General features: G+C 29.8%; 3 protein-coding genes across 3 annotated transcripts; 1 reads left to right on the forward strand and 2 right to left on the reverse strand.

The window, feature by feature from the left end:
• Positions 1-602: 602 nt before the first annotated feature.
• LOC109800756 (F-box family protein) lies at positions 603-4078 on the reverse strand. Its single transcript, XM_020361616.3, has 9 exons — positions 3788-4078; positions 3453-3662; positions 3074-3147; positions 2632-2707; positions 2350-2460; positions 1849-2023; positions 1603-1721; positions 1096-1162; positions 603-1012 (listed from the first exon to the last, which is right to left on the reverse strand). Exons 1-9 carry the CDS (start codon positions 3863-3865, stop codon positions 942-944), a joined length of 981 nt encoding a protein of 326 aa, XP_020217205.1. The 5' UTR covers positions 3866-4078; the 3' UTR covers positions 603-941.
• Positions 4079-12862: 8784 nt separating this feature from the next.
• On the reverse strand, positions 12863-13628 carry LOC109801406 (uncharacterized). The gene is made up of 2 exons (XM_020362463.3): positions 13379-13628; positions 12863-13265 (listed from the first exon to the last, which is right to left on the reverse strand). The coding sequence occupies exons 1-2, from the start codon at positions 13562-13564 to the stop codon at positions 13053-13055; spliced, it is 399 nt and encodes a 132-aa protein (XP_020218052.1). The 5' UTR covers positions 13565-13628; the 3' UTR covers positions 12863-13052.
• Positions 13629-15495: 1867 nt separating this feature from the next.
• Positions 15496-17236, forward strand: LOC109801002 (upstream activation factor subunit UAF30). Its single transcript, XM_020361959.3, has 2 exons — positions 15496-15883; positions 16835-17236. The coding sequence occupies exons 1-2, from the start codon at positions 15617-15619 to the stop codon at positions 16958-16960; spliced, it is 393 nt and encodes a 130-aa protein (XP_020217548.2). The 5' UTR covers positions 15496-15616; the 3' UTR covers positions 16961-17236.
• The last annotated feature ends 694 nt before the right edge of the window (positions 17237-17930 follow it).

Below are 17930 nucleotides of genomic sequence, written 5' to 3' on the forward strand. Positions count from 1 at the left end.
AAGAAATCAAGATCCTGGCCTGTGCTCGTTAAGTTTCCTTTGATCTTGTTCATAGGGAGGCTAACCGAGTAGTAGATGCCTTAGCAAACCGTGGCTTATGCGTAGCTAGTGACTTCAAAGTTTTTAATTTTGTTCCAGATTTTGTATCTTTGTTATTGTTGCAAATTCCACCTATGTTTCTTTTAATAGAGGTTCTTAATTTGGGACTTTGGCTCCTTTTTCTCACAAAAACAAAATGTACAATAAACATTTTCCATTATGATACATATATATTTTTTAATTATTGATAATTTTCTTTTAAGTTTTTTTTAAATAAATTAATAAATCAATATAAATAAACAGTTATTTGAGAGATAAATCTTTTGATTAATTGCGGAGTGCGTAAAATACAATTTTAAATATATAACACAAATAATAATAAAAATATTGAGAAAGTAAATAGAGTAAAATCTCATTTCGAATTATGTATTTTAATTTATAATATAAAAATAGGCTCGATAAAGTATAAATTATTGAATTAAACTTTACTAATTTGAAAAGAACGAGTACTTAATTTAAGATATTAAAACTATAGAAACCAAAATCGCATGTACAATACTATAGGGATAAAAACGCAATTAATTTTGAGAATTATTTTGGTGAATACCTCACCGATCGAAAAATGTCACACTAATTATGACTTTTGGAACATAAAGAACCAACAATGTAGTAACGAGAAAAGATATTTTTCTCTACAGAAATTCGACTATACATTAAAGCATACAACTATAAATATAACAGACAGGAAGACAAATGCAAAGTTCTATAACTGAGACTAAACAAATATTCCTCTGCCAAGAGAAACTGCAATATATTTAATGTTAACTACTAAATAGTAAATAGGTAAATCCGTAAATGGTGAGACCTGGGATTATCCACCCCAGAAGAGCTCGAAGTGGGGATTAGCAAAACCTCAAAGTAGCTTCAAGCTCCTTTTCATCAGCACAATTGTATCCCAGTAAATAAGCTCGTGCTGTTAAAATGGAAAAAGATGTGTCATAATGACATGCATGTGCAAAAGGAACTTGGGAACGAAAGCAAAAGAGATAAATTTACCAAAACGCCCAGATCCCATAAATGGTTCTGCGTCTGCCTCATCAATCCCACCACCTTGCTGCTGCTCCTGAAATTTAAAAAGAAATAAGAAACCATTAGAAAGATAAGTTACATAGAAGTGAAGTAACCATTAACTTAAGTTTGATAAAAAAAGTTTAACTGTTAAGATTATAATTCAGAATTATAATAGATACTTTCCTCTTTAATAAATTAAGAGAAAATTACACTGACTATTCTTAAGTTTTGTGAAATTATACATAACCCCCACTTGTTTTATTTAATGTTTACAGAAACCTCCATTAATCTTTGCAAATAATTAAGAGGGGTAGTGTAATATTTTTCAAAACAATTAAGGAGCAAGTGTAAGAGTAGAAAAAGCAAGGAGTGTGTGCAATCTCACGAAACAACAAAAGGGTATGTGCAATTTATTCTATAGATTAATTTGCATGGATATGTATTACAGTAAAACAATATAAAAAAATTATGTTAAAGGACATTCAGACTTACAGCATCAGGCTCCAGTTCTGACTGGGACACCAATCTATCAAAACAGTGCCCCGATATTGTACAGACCAAAAGCGAGTTTGTAGGATCCAACACTACTTCTCTACATGTATCATCGCAAACTAGAAAAGAAAATAAACACAAATTATAAGCTCTACCTCTACCCCAGACCAAAGAATTTAAAATAGAAGTTCAAAAAAAGTCAAGTAATTAAAGCACATAAAAACACTGGCATAGATAATTTCTCACCATGAACTTGACCAGTCTTCTCACAAATAAATACATCTCCAATTTGGTAGAAAGAGCATGTAAACCCAGAACAAGCATGACCAGCCACCACTGTATCATTTAGGCCCCTGCTGCTTTTCCATGATGACACTTGATCAGCCAATGTTTTGTCAAGAATTATCCTATCGTCCTTCAACTTCACATGCAGAAAAAAAAGGGGGGGAGAAATAACAAACAGTGAAGAGGCCTCTATTTTATAGAGGTAAAAAAAAAAAAGATGAAAAGGGATCATAATATTAAAGATGCAAGTTTACTTTGCCACACTACATTAGCATAACATTACAAATCTCAATTAGGATAGACACACTAGGAGCAAAAGCAATCAGCATTGCTGTATAAACTTCATGAAAAGCTGTATAAGGACTAGAACTGTTAATCTAGCTTTGTTTTTCACATAGCTGAAAGGATCCCAACATATTAGTATATAGCTCCACTCCACACTATAATAGTTTCCATCATTACCTGTGAAGGAAGAGGTGCTTGACTTCGCTTAGCTGCTTGCATTTGAATGTAGTACTCCTTAAACTCATTTTGGCAGCTTCTAACAAGTTGGACCATGTCCTCTTCATCACGCTGCATAATAATAGCAGAAGTTGTGAGATCCACACAAAATTTCACAAAACAAGGTTCATTAACTCCATTTCAGTTGATGCCAACAAAATCCTCAACCAAAAATCACCAATAGATGAACACATGCACATGAAAGACTACCAAAATAAATATATATGGAAAAAGTCCAAGCACCTGAATGTATAACTTTTTCCATGGGCATTCCCTTAGCTTTCTTGTAGGGGGGAGAAGGCCCCATCGCATGCAGTACCTGAGCAAATTTTACCATGACAATAGGCATTAATATACAGTTCATGCATTTTTAATGACACATCTCATTACACATGAAACATAAATAACACGAGGAGAACCAACTCCTCAAAGCCAAGCTGGTAGTAGGGGGCTCCACTTCAAACAGGGGAGTTCTCTGTCTCATACCCAGAAGATATGGGACCAGCACTCCTGAGCTAAGTAGAACATCAGCACTAGCTGATTGACCAAGAAGCCAACTCCCAAATTGAAATACTATATAATCCAAACTAAGTCCATGTAACCTATCAGATGCTAAATCTCAAACAAATATCAACAAAACTTAAAAAAAAAATGCAATTTTGAGGAGGAAACAATATGTACTTACAGGCGTCGCCACAATGCCTCATCAGATGCAGCATAATTCAGAAACCTACAGACTAACGAACAAGAAACAAGGTCCTGCACCCATCAAAAAACCATAGTCAGCTACATAGAGGACCCACGGTTAAAGGGAATCATCTATCAAAAACCATTTAAAAATATATATTTCCATCGGACTCTCCTGGCTCAGGCCAATCGCCACTGTGTTTATAGACCTATTGGTTAATCAGAATTATCAGAAATAAGAGATAAAGGGACTAACCTAATTTCTATACACTTATTTTTAAACCGAGAATATACTTGCTTTCTGGCTGGGACTACCCCAATGTCTATACCAAAACACACACAAATGCAAAAAATAAAATAAAGTGTTAAGAGATAACCTCGGAGGACAGAAATTTAAGGATATGATGGAAAAGCTCCGGTGGAATTTTGCTGAAAGAACCAGTCTCAATCCTTCTCGGCACCACCCCATTATTGACAACATTGTCCTTCGGCACAGGTGCTGAATCAGAACTTTGTTTTAGCTTGGTACTCTCAACCTCCTCTACGCGCTTTTTCTTCGCTTTGGGTTCCTCCACATTTTCCTCTTCCTGCAACAACGTTTCCAGCATAACTATTAGAAAACAAACCTTTTTATCTCAGACCCCCAAATCAAAACCCTAATCTATCGTTTAACAAAAGAAAATAAGTTAAAAAGCGTGCGTAATAGGAATACCTTGTCAGATACCTCGGAGAGGACTTCTGATTCAAGAAATTGAGCGAGATTCTCGTCCTCGTCGTCGGAAAGAGTCATGGTGCGAAGGAAACCCTAGGAAGGGGATTGGTGAGAGATCGAAGGAGAAGAACCGGCCGGAGGGAAAACGAAGAGAGAAGACCGGTGGCCGGAATATGAAAGGCGGTTGTGGAAGACAAAGAGATGATGATAGATGCGAAACGGAATGGACGGTTGGATTTCTCCGGATTGACCCGACCCGATCTACTACCATGTGGGTTTGTCCGATTCACAAGTAGTGTTGGGAGGTATAAATATCTTGGCTACTGTCCAAGAGTCTCACCCACATCATCTCTTGCACCTTCACTTATTACAGCTTAAAATTTATGTATTAGAAAACATAATTTTACATCTTTCTATTAGAAAACATAAAATTTATGTATTAGTATACATGAAATATTGGTTAAATAATTTAGGTTGAGTTTAATTAGATTTGTGTCATTTTTAATTATGAAATTCAAATTATCAAGTAATTAGATATGAAAATTTGAATTTTTTTCTTAAAAAACATTTTTATCAATACTAATAGTAAAAACTTAAATGTCTTTAGTTTTAAATGATTGATCGAAAATAAATAATTATTAATTAATATTATTTTAATTATTTTTGTTATCAATCCTTAATATGTAAGAATAAGGTCATAGTGCATATTAGTGAAAAGTAAATTTTATCTAATAAATTAATTTTATAAAATTGAGTTACACTTTTAACTGATTTTTTTAAATAATATAAGAATATATATTTTAGAAATTATTGATTGTTTTTGGACTTATCATATACTTTATATTAGGTTGTTATCAAACTATCCATATATATTTAATCTTTCAAAATTTACATTTGAAATGTCTAATAAATAGATGCGTTGAAAATCTCACATCATCTAAACATAAAGTTATAATAATATATATAGGTGAAAAATAATTAATATCTTATAAATTAATTTTATAAGATTAAATTAAAATTTTAAACTATTTTTAAAAAAATATCAATATTAAATAGTTAAAATAAATATATCAACAATAACATTCAAGATAAATTATTTGGGTTTAAATTTCTCATATTTATGTTATGAACTTTTAATTGTGAGCACTAAACCTTAATTGTGACAAGCTTTACAAAAATGCAATAAAGCATATCCCACCAAAATATTTTTTTGTATATAAATTCTAATAAATTTGTACTTTGTAAACTCTCACACTCTCTCTAATTCATTTTTATTTGAATATTTACTTATCACAAAAAAGATTCACATTTCTAATGTACAATTATGTTTTATATTTTTATATAAAATGATTTATTATATATTTTATTTTTAAAATTTAAATATTACTCCTCTACATCATTTTTATAATCATTTCAATATTTTTTTAACATCTTTTTTTTAATATATTGTTTTATATTATTTTAATATTTTAAGAGATTATAAATTATTAAAAACAATCTTATATCATAATATAAATTATTTGCCACAAATATAAAATATTTTTTTATATATTCAAAACTATTTGTTTATTGTAATTTTAAGTATAATATAATAAAAAATATTTATTTGTTATAAATATAATTATATAAAATCAATAATTTTATTGTGTATTGGATTAAAATGCTAGTTATTCATATTTTAGAAACAATCATTTTTGTCTCCTCTAAAATTAAGAGATTGCATTAAAGAAAATAATAAAATAATAAAAATTATAAATTAAAATTTATCAATTGATAATATTATTAAATTTAAATTTTATTATATATAAATTTAATTTTATCTTAATTTTTAATAGTTGATTTTTTTAATCAACATTGGGTATATTTTATCTTCAAAAGCACAGTCATTACTTTAAAAAAGTTTAATCCTATAAATAAATATAAAATACTTAAATCACTTTTCAAACCAATGAGATTGGTTATTAAAAGAGTGAAGTCGAAATGACAACACAATGGTGACTCATTAATATGTATAGTGTGTTTTTTTTTTAATGTTTTAAGTTATTAGTTTTTTCACAATACATATTACTTAAATATATTTTTAATCTTTACAAAATATGTAAGTCTTGGTTTTGATCCTTACAAATTTTTTCATTCATTTAAGATCTAAACTTACTATTTATAGTATTTGTAAAATGAATAAAAGTTGATTTAATCATTTTAAAAAATATACTTGTTTTAAAATTAATTTAAAATATAAAATATTACTTTACCGATAAGTCATTTATCCTCCTTAAACATGATATTAAATTTGAATCTTGTGACAATAGAGATGTAGTTAAGAAGGGGGTATTTTACCATGTTGTTAGTAAAGAAATACCGGTTAATGTTAATCATTACAATCATTAAAGAACATTGATGAGTAAATTAGTAATTATATTCATTTAATTTTTACTTAAATGAATGATAACTTATCTCATCACTATGTATGTCAAATCCTCAAATAACTATTAACTACTTTTATAATTTTTTAATAATCATTGCTTATTTTTATTTTAAGTAAATGAGAATATCCAATAATTTTTTTATCAATGATTAATCATTTGTTAAATACTTTTACAAGTGACATAATTAAGAAAAATTTAATTTTTAAAAGAATTTAATTTATGTACTCGTTCTATTTTTTAAAGAATATACACACACACACACATATATATATATATATATATATATATATATATATATACTTACCTTTGTTCAAAAATTAATACATAGTACTACATTTTAAGTTTATTTAATACAAATGAGTTTTGTATAATTACTTTTTTTTTTTTCACTTTTAAGAGATTCTCTACTTCACATATCATATTAAGTGTAATATTTAAAATAAAAAAGAAAGGAGTTCATAATTAAAAAAATAACTTAGGTCAAACAAGAGATCACATAAGATACCAAAAATGAAATACCAACAAGTGTCTACCAATAAAATAACAATTGTGGAAACTAATAATCATCCCAACATTAATATATAATCAAATTCAAATCTTAATTAATCTTCATATCACATCCTATCAGAACATGAACTGAAGACAAAGTCTATGCCTTGTCTTCAACATCATTAGCATCATGTGTAAGTCTCACCTACAACAACATTCACATAAAACAAACATAAAAAACAGGGAGCGATAAGTATCTTACTTTGACTTATAACATAGAATATAATTGGATAATCAAACACATAACAATAATATAATAATAATATATGAGCAATATAGTAACAATATGGAGAAATTAAGATTTATCTCTCATACAATGCACACAATAGAGAAGAGATTGAAGATCAATTTCATTATCTAACATAAACTCTACGCTCATAGTGAAATTACGTGTTTTCCTCTTACTTCGATGAATGCTAGACAAAAGATGTGGATCTTTAAAGTCTCCCACAAACTCTAAGGTTCTCCTAATTCTTCACAATACAAGCAAATTATACTTCCGTTCCTTCAAAATTAAAATAAAATATGTATATAATTAAAAATCATTTAATTCAATAATAAAAGCATTTATTAAAACCATCCTAATTAATAATTATAAAAAACATTATTAATTATAAAAGTTTTCAGATGTTACAAATTTAAAAATTACAATCACTAATTTTCAACTCTTATCACTGGCTATGTAAATTCAGAAATTAAACGAATATTATAACCAAAAGTTCCAAAGTTGTTTGCAAGAATGTTTAAAGTATCATTTTATGTGCTAAATTTCTAAAATTATTAGCACAATATTTATAATAAGAGAATTAAAAATATTTTTAATTCATATAAAATGATTTTGTTTTCATTAAAAAAAAGTCAATACTTCTAAAACTCATAAACAATATATTTTGTCTATATGATTCGGTCAAATTTTAGTTTTGGCTCTTAGAAAATGAAAAATAAAAGAATATTTTTTTTTTGTGAGGAGAAAAATCAAAACTTGCTTGATTTACTTGCACTAAAAAAATGTTTAACCATTTTGAACGCCTAATATTTTACTCTTCTAACTTTTATTTTATTGTTATTTCTTATTTCAGTTTAGTTTAGTTTTTTTTTTTTTTTTGAATATTTCCCAATGTTTTTCTTTTCAATTTGGTCTGTTTGTAATTCTCACACTTGAAAAAAATAAAAATCATAATTTCTAACGGTTAAAAACCATCCCAGTTCATAACAAAAAGAGAAATTTTTAACTAGAAAAGATATAAAGCACAATATATATATATATATATATATATATATATATATATATATATATATATATATAAACGATAAAATTAAATTTGCCTAAAATTAGTCACTGATAATCTTGAAAATTACTTTTTTGACATAATCTTAAAAATTAAAGAGAAAATAAAAATACTCTTATAAATCATGTTCGTAATTGTTTACAGCCGCTAATAATCCCATTCATCTTAAAAATACATTAGAATACATAAGAATGATATATTTTAATCTTCTAAAAGTGTTTTTTCTTTTTATTATTCGGTATCAGACCAATACAAAATACCAAGACCAACAACACCTTTATACATGACTTCATTTTATTATTTTTCTTTTCATATGTATATTTTCTTTTTTGATGTTTAATATTTTAAAACATTATTTTATAAAAACAATCAAGATTTTATAATTTTTTAATCACAATATTATTGCTTTATATTTAAATATATGGAGAATATAATTGAGTTGAGAAAAATTTAAATGTAATACCTAAATATACCTAATTTTTAAAAATAAAATCTCAATATCAATTCAAATAAAATCGACTTCATTATTATTATTATTATTATTATTATTATTATTATTATTATTATTTTCTTCATTGCAAAGGAGTTTCTCTCGACAAATAAAGAGCCTAACCTCTTTAAAAAATTTGTCAAATACCAAATACATTAATATTTCGTTCTAACTTGAATATTTTTGTATTCTCAATAATTAGAATTCAAACTCCATGAAATCAACTTAAACTATTGTACTAACTGAAAGAAAAAAAAATGCCAACTGAAAATCAGTGAGTTGCCAGCAACTTTCACATTTGAAAAAACAATTGGTTAATCATCCCGTATGAACTGTACCTCATACAATGAAAGGCTGAGTTATAGTTTGGTGGTTTGATTAAAGCAGGCAAGCACTGCAAATTTGTTAAGATGACCATTCTATTTTTTTTCCCTACATTTCCCTCACTCATTGATGAGCATCATAATATGAGATTCTTTGGATAAAACCTTACGAGTGTTATTTTTAGAGCTTTCTTACTTTAAATAAAGAGTATTTTTTTTTCCAGTAAAGAAGTTCTCATAAACTCTACTAAACTTGTATTTGAACAAACTCTATGTCTTGAAAAATTCTCAAAAAAATATTTTAAACTTATATTTGAATATACACTATGTCTTGTTTATATGCTATAGCAACAAATAAGTGAGCAAATAAAAAATGTTTAAATAGAATTTCCGTCCTTACAATTTGTCACTTGTTCACTTTTGGTCCATGTAAATTTAGTTGTTAATGCTTAATCTCTAAGCTTTCATAACGTTTAATAAATAGTTTTTACTGTTAACCTTCATTAGAAGAAGTTCTATGTGACAAACGTTGTATATGTTATATTTCACTTTACCATTATTACAAAAGTAAATTAATTTTTTTTTTTTTTTTTTTTTTTATAAAAGTTCAAAATGCATTTCATTGTACCTAAACCCTCATTCTCAACCTTGAGATCACACTTCTCTTTGATTCAATTATGACACTATAAATCCTAAACCTCCCAATCTCAATCCCAATCCCCACGATGAGGAGTTGCTTTTCGTATATTGCAATCTTGACACTAACATTGAGTTTGTCCTCAACAACCACTACCTCTACAAGGTTGTCACTAACTGCCACCTCACTATGGAGGAGTTCGACCTTACGCTCAGTTACTCCCCCATCGTACAAGAGCTCATGTATCACTAAAATGTCCACCACTTTGTTGGCATTACTATCGATATCACCTCCTCCAATGCCAAGAAGAATGACAACGATTAGTTCAAGACTATCGCCACTTATTGGATTGCTACGATAGCAACTAGTGGGACACCTCATCAAAGAAGGAAAGTCGGTGGTCCAACTTTATGTTTCATGACTTAGAGAGGGTGCACGTGAAGAGTATGATGAAGTGACAATAACAAAGTGCGTTTTGAACTTGTCTAAAAAAATTAAAATCAATTTACCTATGTGATATTGATAAAATGAAATATAATAAATATAACATATTTTATTTGCCACATAAGATATCTTTTAATAAGAGTTGATGGTAAAATCTATTTTTGAAACGTTATAAAAGATTAGAGATAAAAGGATAACTAAAAAATTTATATGGACCAAAAATGAAAGAATAGTAAATTACAATGACGAAAACTACATATAAGCCATAAAAGAAATACAAATTTTGCCACTGAGTTGGGTTTGTCCATGTTATGGGCCAAACACAACAGATAGATCTCAGCGATAAGCTTAAATTCTTTACCGTTGACTTTCTTGGATAACTTGCTGGCTATGTTGTTGAATGTGGCTCTGAACATATCAAAGTTGGAATAAGGATAAATGGAGCAAATATTTACCAATTTAGGCTCTACAAAAAGATGAGTTCTATATCTACAAAAAGATGAATTCTGCCAGGGTGAAACATTTTGGAGTTGAAGTCCGTAATGTAAAATATATTAAGATGCGGGAACTATGGTCACCAAAGTGGTGATCGTGAATGTCCCTTGAAGGATGTTATAATGCCTTACGAGGAAAGCGGATTGAAAAGAGATGATCCCTTGAATGCTATCCTTGCCCACACAGATCCTACTGAGGTTAGTTGCACATTTAATTGAACCCTTGTTTGGGAAATTTAAGAAACTTTATGACTGCCTTTGATATTGTGGATTGGTACACTTACGCAGCAGTAGAGTTTTGTTTCATTAAATTTTGGGATTTTTTATTGTTGACAAAATTACAAGTTTGAAAAAAGAAGTCCCTGGTTTTCTTTTATTTCTTCACCTTTATATAAATAATTAATACATTGTTCTCCAACTCAATTGCACTGTTTGAAGCTACTAAATTGCGATATACTTCTCATAACTTCCTTATATACAAATATTCCTTGTAAGAAATTGTAGTCTAGATGAAAGCTCAACCTCGTTCAGGACAATTTTAGATGCCTTCAGATTTTCTAAAGTCTATAGACAAATTTTTATTAAGCCTCCCTCCAATGTCCTTTAGTGTGCACAGTCTATTCTTGGGGACTAATTCTTATATTTGTTCATGCAAATTGTAGTCTAGATGCAATGAAGATGTGTATCACTTTTTCGTTCCCTCTTAAAAGATGGTATAATGTTATATATTTTCTTGTGTTGTTTGGCAAATGATGCAGCCCCTATAATGGGAACTCAAGCAGAGACCAGGAATCAGTCCCCCTCGTGGAAGGTTCAAACCATATGATCCCAACCAGCAGATCGTTGGTAAAGACATATTTGATGAGTAGGAGGTATCTGCTAGCAGCTTTTTTTTTAAAAAATTATTCATATGCTTAGAAGTCTCAGATGTATTTCCAAGAAGGTTTCAGGTTTTCTTGGTATGGATAATATCCCTGAGTTATTAACTAACTTTTCTAAGAAGTCAACATACCGGAGAAGCTACAAGAACAGTGATGAGCAGTCTTATTCATCTGAAGATTCTGACAGGGATGATCAAAGTCGAAAGAATATACAATAGCATAAGAGGAAATATAGCAGAAACAGACATTCTTATTCACACGAGGAATCTGGTCATGCTGGTGATCATGCTGATAAAAAGAGCAGGGATTAGCTTTCTTATTCATCTGATGATTCTAATCACCAGAAACAACCCAAGGTCAAAAGGAGCAGCCATAAGCATTTATCAACAGCCCATTGCAATTATCAACAGCATAACAGAAATTATGGTTTTGATCACTACCAAGGAAGTCTAAATTCTGATGATCAAAATAGAAGGTTCAAACCTCCCAAGGTTCTGAACATTCCAAAAGTTATATGGATAACCATAGATTAAATGATTTCATGGATTGGATTTTACTTGAGAACTGTCTAGGCTCCATTGTGTGTGCTTGGGATAGAAGTTTTGTATAAATGTATTGCTATGTTATTAAGTATTTTTATTTAAGTTTTTTTCTTTCTAAGAGATGGAATAGAAAGAAGAACAAAAAAAAAAGCATCATTATTCATCAAAGGATTCTAGTGCTGATGGATATCATATTCTAAGAAGTGAAAAAAGTAGATATGAAACTCATGATGGATATCACCCAGTTAGGTAGAACAAAATTATGGCGGAGCTCCCATACACACAGCATGAGAATTTGAAAAGTTTTAGTTCAATTCAACTGAGGAATAATGCTATAATAGTATACTTCTGATGGAACTCATGTAATGAGACTTTATCAACTCTCCCTGACTGAGTTGGACGTACAAGACTTATTTTTAATAGATTTAGGGAATACTAACTCTGTTCCTACTTCAACATAAATTCAACTGCCTCAATGCAATATATATATATATATATATATATATGAAGTCAAGATAACAAGCAAGGAAAATAACATTATGCATTTTAATCCGCTTAAAAAGTCAAGGTAATGACCCGACGTTTAAGATTGAATGCTAAGAACCGTTTTGTATCTCTCAAACACAGTTGTGGATCATTTTTGACACCACAAGTTAGTTGTTTCAGTTCCCCCTGAATAATGTTAGATAGAGACAACATTTATCAGAATAATAATTTTTCAAAAGGGCAATAGTTAGTGGCACATAATAAAAGAGATTTTTCTAATTGTGTGGATATTAGAGGTTTTGTTGAATTTGTATGGTGCTTTAGAACGCTTAGAAGAATTCGCATACCATTGAAATTGATCCAACCAACCAACTAACCAAGTGATATTCGTCATCGAATGATGCATAAATGATGGAAGAATTGAAAACCAAATGATAATGAACATTAAGCCTAGTTAATGCACATCAAATCAGCTTAATAAAATAATTGAAAGTGGAAGGCAATGTGTTGTGACTATGGAGTAACTAGAAGGAATAAAATTATTTAGAAGGACAACAACAGAACAGCCAAATTAGTTTGAATAGGTTGTCACTGGAATTCAATCATGACATTATGCTGCAAAATTGCAGATTGAGCAAAGACACAAAGTTTCAAGTATCTAACTAGTAACTACGTCCTAGAAGAAGGAATACCTCGTGCAAGTCCTACTTCTTAGAGGACTTCCCTTTCCTTTGAGGGCCTTTCCCCTTTGCGGCATCCGCGGAGGAATCCACATTACTGCCCTTCATATTAATCGCACCCTGACCGAATTCCGGAGACAGAATTTTCGCAATCTCGGGAAAACCAACAGTGTTTCTGCCACGCAAAAGCGTCTGCAAATTCTGCTCCCAAATCTTGTCCTTTTTAATACCAGGACTCTGCACACCATACATAAACAACGATTCAATATATAAAAAAAAAAAAAACCTAAATTGAGCGAGGAGTAGTGAGGGATATGAAAGAAAGGATTTTGATAATGAAATGGGGGAACCTTGGAATTGTAGAGTTTGATGAAGTTGGACAGAATGAGGGAGATTTCGGAGCGAGAGTGATGAGGGATGCCGAGGAAGTTGCAGAGTTCACTGGAAGATTTGCGGGTTTTGGTTTTTCCGGTGCCGGTGATTTCCGCCACCGCTTTCGACACCGTCGACATGCTCCTCCGACCCAACGGCCCCATTTCAACACGATTCGCGGCTGCTCCAACCCTGCCTTCTTCTAACTTCTAACATCTAACATTGTCCCTCAAAATAATTTTAATGAGTGCGATTCTTTTTTTTTTTTTTTTTTTTTTTTTCTCTCCTGGTGTTTACTGTATTTATTTTTATATTAAAATTACTTTATTTTTATTTAATTAAAGTCTTGAGTTAGTGGTTTTTTTTAACTAATATGTAAAATTATAAAAATAATTGATTATGTTTTAGACTTTTAAGTCCTTCAAAAATTTATGTTTTACGAAATCATATATATATATATAATTTATATTTATTTATTTTAAAATGAATAATTTTAATTTTTACTCTACTTCTTATTTACTTATTTCCTTTTTTTATTTTTCTTTTCTCATCTTATTTACTAAACACATCATTAGGTTAGATAAAGGATAATGATATTTATGTTTATTTATGTGTCATCTATAACAATATAAAAGGGATACAAATATATATAATTGCTATTTGATTTTTAGTTTTATTTATGATCTTTTTGCTTTTAATAATACAATTAACCATGTTATTTTGTCTTTTATATGTTTAGAATCATTTGTTTCTCACTAAATACTCTTTTAACCACATCCTCTTTTGATGTTATTCAATAAGATTTATTACTTTCAACTAACAATAGAAAAATATTAGTAAAATAAGGTTAGATAAAGTGTCACTCACATTCCTACATATATTTATAATTATATTGTCTCATTGTCTAGGGTACATTATGACAAAACTTAGATGCATTTCTTTTGATGTGATTAGTGCTATCCTCTGATTGTAATAGATATATATTTAGGTAATATATGCAAATATATATTGCTCAAGTTTAAACTACATGCAAATACATATTATTAAAGTAAAACTTTAATTTTGATTGAAAAATAACATCAATTATATATAAAAAAAATTATACTTAAATTTTGTTTAAAATATTATTGCATGCTAATATTATGATAAAAAATGTTATTGACTTAAAAATCAAAGTACATTTTACATGTATCTATCCCTTTACACAATAACTCATGTGTAAGTTTACACCATCATTTATATATCTCTAATATCTTTTATGATAATGGTGTCTTTATTTAAGAAAATGTAAGCTTTGTAATATATCAAAGATCCTATTTTAAACAAACCTTGATTTTTGTAAGGAAATCTATCAACTAATTTTGTCATAATTTTAAAAAAAATTTGTCTATACACTTTTAATATAACTTATACGGATAAATATTTTTTTCTATCTACAAAACTTGATTATAAAATTTTGTTTTAGAAGGTGGAATCTAATTTTATTAACAGTTTATCAATATTTTAACATTTTGTTTTTGCTTATAAAAAACTTAGGTGAATTGAATTTTGAAATCTTATTAAGATTAAAATAAGAGTTAATCATTCATACACTGTCAGTGTAAAAATTTTTATACTGACAACTAATTATATCTTTTAAATAATTTTATTTTATTTTTATTTTATTATATAAGCAACTGACATAATACTATTAAAATATATAATTGATTACTAGTGTAAAAAAAACTTATTAACTCTTAAAATAAACTCTAAAATTTTATAAACACCTACAAACATATTTATAAATTATCCATTAATAAAGCTCTCAAGTTGATGGGAATCAAAGTCAGACACAAATACTTTTTCCTCTAAAACATACTATTTTAATACAAAAGTAAGATGGTTTTGAAAATAATTTTTTAAAATTTTTTTACCGTAAGATAAAAAAAAGCAGAGAAAAACCGAAAAAAACCGAAAATAAATTTTTGTAAAATTCGAATTGTATAGAACTGTAGGCGGGTTTCACATAAACTCGAACACGTCATCTCTACGTACGTTCACAGCCAATCAAAATCCGCCACGTCACTCCTGACTGCAGGAACTAGTAACAATCGAAAAGTTCCGTGGGATGATCGAGGAGCGAGGGAGGGAACCAAAACCCTCAGACTCTCACACTCCCAGTCTAGGGTTTCGACGTTTCACAATCTCAAAACGAAAAGGGTTTCCGCGTAGCGATCATGGCACCTGCTAGGGTTTTCGGAGCGAGCGCCGGAAGAGCCTTCATGGCGGCGGCGGCGAAGAGCGCGGCCAAGAAAGCCGCCCCGTCCGAGGGAGCCGCCGCGAAAGCCGCGCCGAAGAAGACGTCCCCGACGAGAACCATCTCTGGCATACAGAAGGTGGTTCCGGTCTCTTCCGAGCTCGGCCACTTCCTCGGCGCTCCTCAAGTGTCGCGAACCGACGCCGTCAAAAGAGTCTGGGAATACATCAAGCTGCAAAATCTTCAGGTCTCGTTTTCGTTTTCACTCACCGCTGTTGTTTCTCTTTGCGATATTCGCCTTTTCAATTGATTTTTTCTATTTCGCACTCGAGAAAAAACAACGTGTTTGCGATTTAGGCCATTATTTGTGATAATCGTTAGTGTGTGTTGCTTATAGTGTTAGGTTTAACTCTTGAATATATGTATGTGCTTGTTAAGTCACGCTACTAGTTTAGTTGCGTCAATGAGGCTATTCATTTGGTTTTGTGCTTCTCTGTCTCTGACGTTGAAGAATGTTCATCTCTGTTTGTTATAATTAGGGCATCCTTTTGTTGCTTTTAGCCTTTTGCATTTTATGGTTTTGATTTGTAGATGTGATATGCTATGTAGTGAGGAGACCATGTTCTACTCGTTGAAACTGAAAGGTTTAGTGTTGGAATAAGTCATTCACTTTACCCCTTTTTCGCTTGATTTTATACTGTCTTTTTTGCAAAAAGGATTGAAGGGAATGACGATTTGCTAAGTCATGGACTAAAATGAGGATTTTGTAAATGCAAGGGCTAAAGTTATATGCTTACAAAAATAGGGATTCACTTGTTTTCTAATAAGATAGTTATTATGCAATGGTAATTTGCTTTTCGGAGGTGGATACTGTACTGATTATTTATAAGTTTTCTTGGGTGTCATTGTTTGATCTATTGATCATTATCTTTGAGATGTATGCTTTAGTTCAGTTGTGAGCTTCTAATAGCAATATTGATGTTTGTTGGCCCTCCTTTTATGCTGGCATTTTTCTGCAGTACGTTTTTCCATTTATTTGTAATGTTTTTTGTCAATAAATAAGGTGAAGCTTTCATAACATTGGTTATAGAAGCAGGATAATTTGTTTTGGATTATGACCCTTTTTTTCTTCTCTGCTGTTTTGTATCTTCGGTGTTGTCTGTCTTTACAATGGCATGACAAGGCTATTCTTTTGCAGAATCCTTCAAATAAGAAGGAGATCTTCTGTGATGCAAAGCTGAAGACCATTTTTGATGGGAAAGATAAGGTTGGGTTCACCGAGATTGCTAGATTGCTGTCTAACCATTTTGTGAAATCAGGATGATTTTCAGCTTTGATGTACTCTTAATGATGGTAACCTGTCTCAGTACATTAAGTAGGTTATTTTGTCTTCAAGTACATGGTTTGAGACCAACCGTTAAGAAACATGGAAATTTGTGTTATCGGACTTGAAGGTTTGAAAGTGGTGTGATTTTGTCACTGTCTGCTTTCGCATTGTTAGGGTTTTAGTATATGTGCATTATCTTTCCAAGCCCTTTGTGAACATCACCATTTTTTATTAGAATTTTATGGTTAAGCTATTCGCGATATTCTATTATTATTTGACTGGCTAACAATTGGCATCGTGTGATGAATATCAACTGATTTTGAATCTTGCTATAAATGGATAAACTAATGCGATTCCGTATCACCAGTACAAATTACATGATTCAGTGATTCATTGTTAATTTTTACCTTCACACTATTTTTTTATCAAAGAAATTGAAATGACAAATTATTATATGAAAAGGAACTTACATGTCATTCTCTCTTTATGCCGTATTCGGCTATTTTCATTGTACTATTCAGTGTTGTGAATTAAAGGTTTTATATTATTATTCAATTACAAAATGTTATATATGATGATTATATTTTACTTTTAGCATGAGTATGTTTTTTATTTTAAGGTAATTTAAAATCATTCGGAATATTCTTTTATTGATAACAAAGTTTTCAATATTTAGAAATTAAAGTAAACCTTTAATAGTCAATATTAACTTTTATCAACTCCTGTATCTAGAACTCTTATCATGTGCAGTGTTTTTAAAGATTTTTTTTTCTTTGAATAGGTTTTTAAGAATTTTTTTTAATTTTATATTTGATTTAATTTTTATTTATCATAATTATTTATGAATTAAAATTTAATATCTTAAATAAATTATCAATAAACCACTAGGGTTAGCCTAGTGGTTGGGTGGGAGGTTGGGATAGTTAGAAACATGAAGACAAGTTTATTTTTCATTGCGAGTCTTTGT

Source organism: Cajanus cajan, chromosome 11 (genome assembly GCF_000230855.2).
Source record: "Cajanus cajan strain Asha chromosome 11, NIPB_CcT2T_4, whole genome shotgun sequence".
NCBI lineage: Eukaryota > Viridiplantae > Streptophyta > Magnoliopsida > Fabales > Fabaceae > Cajanus > Cajanus cajan.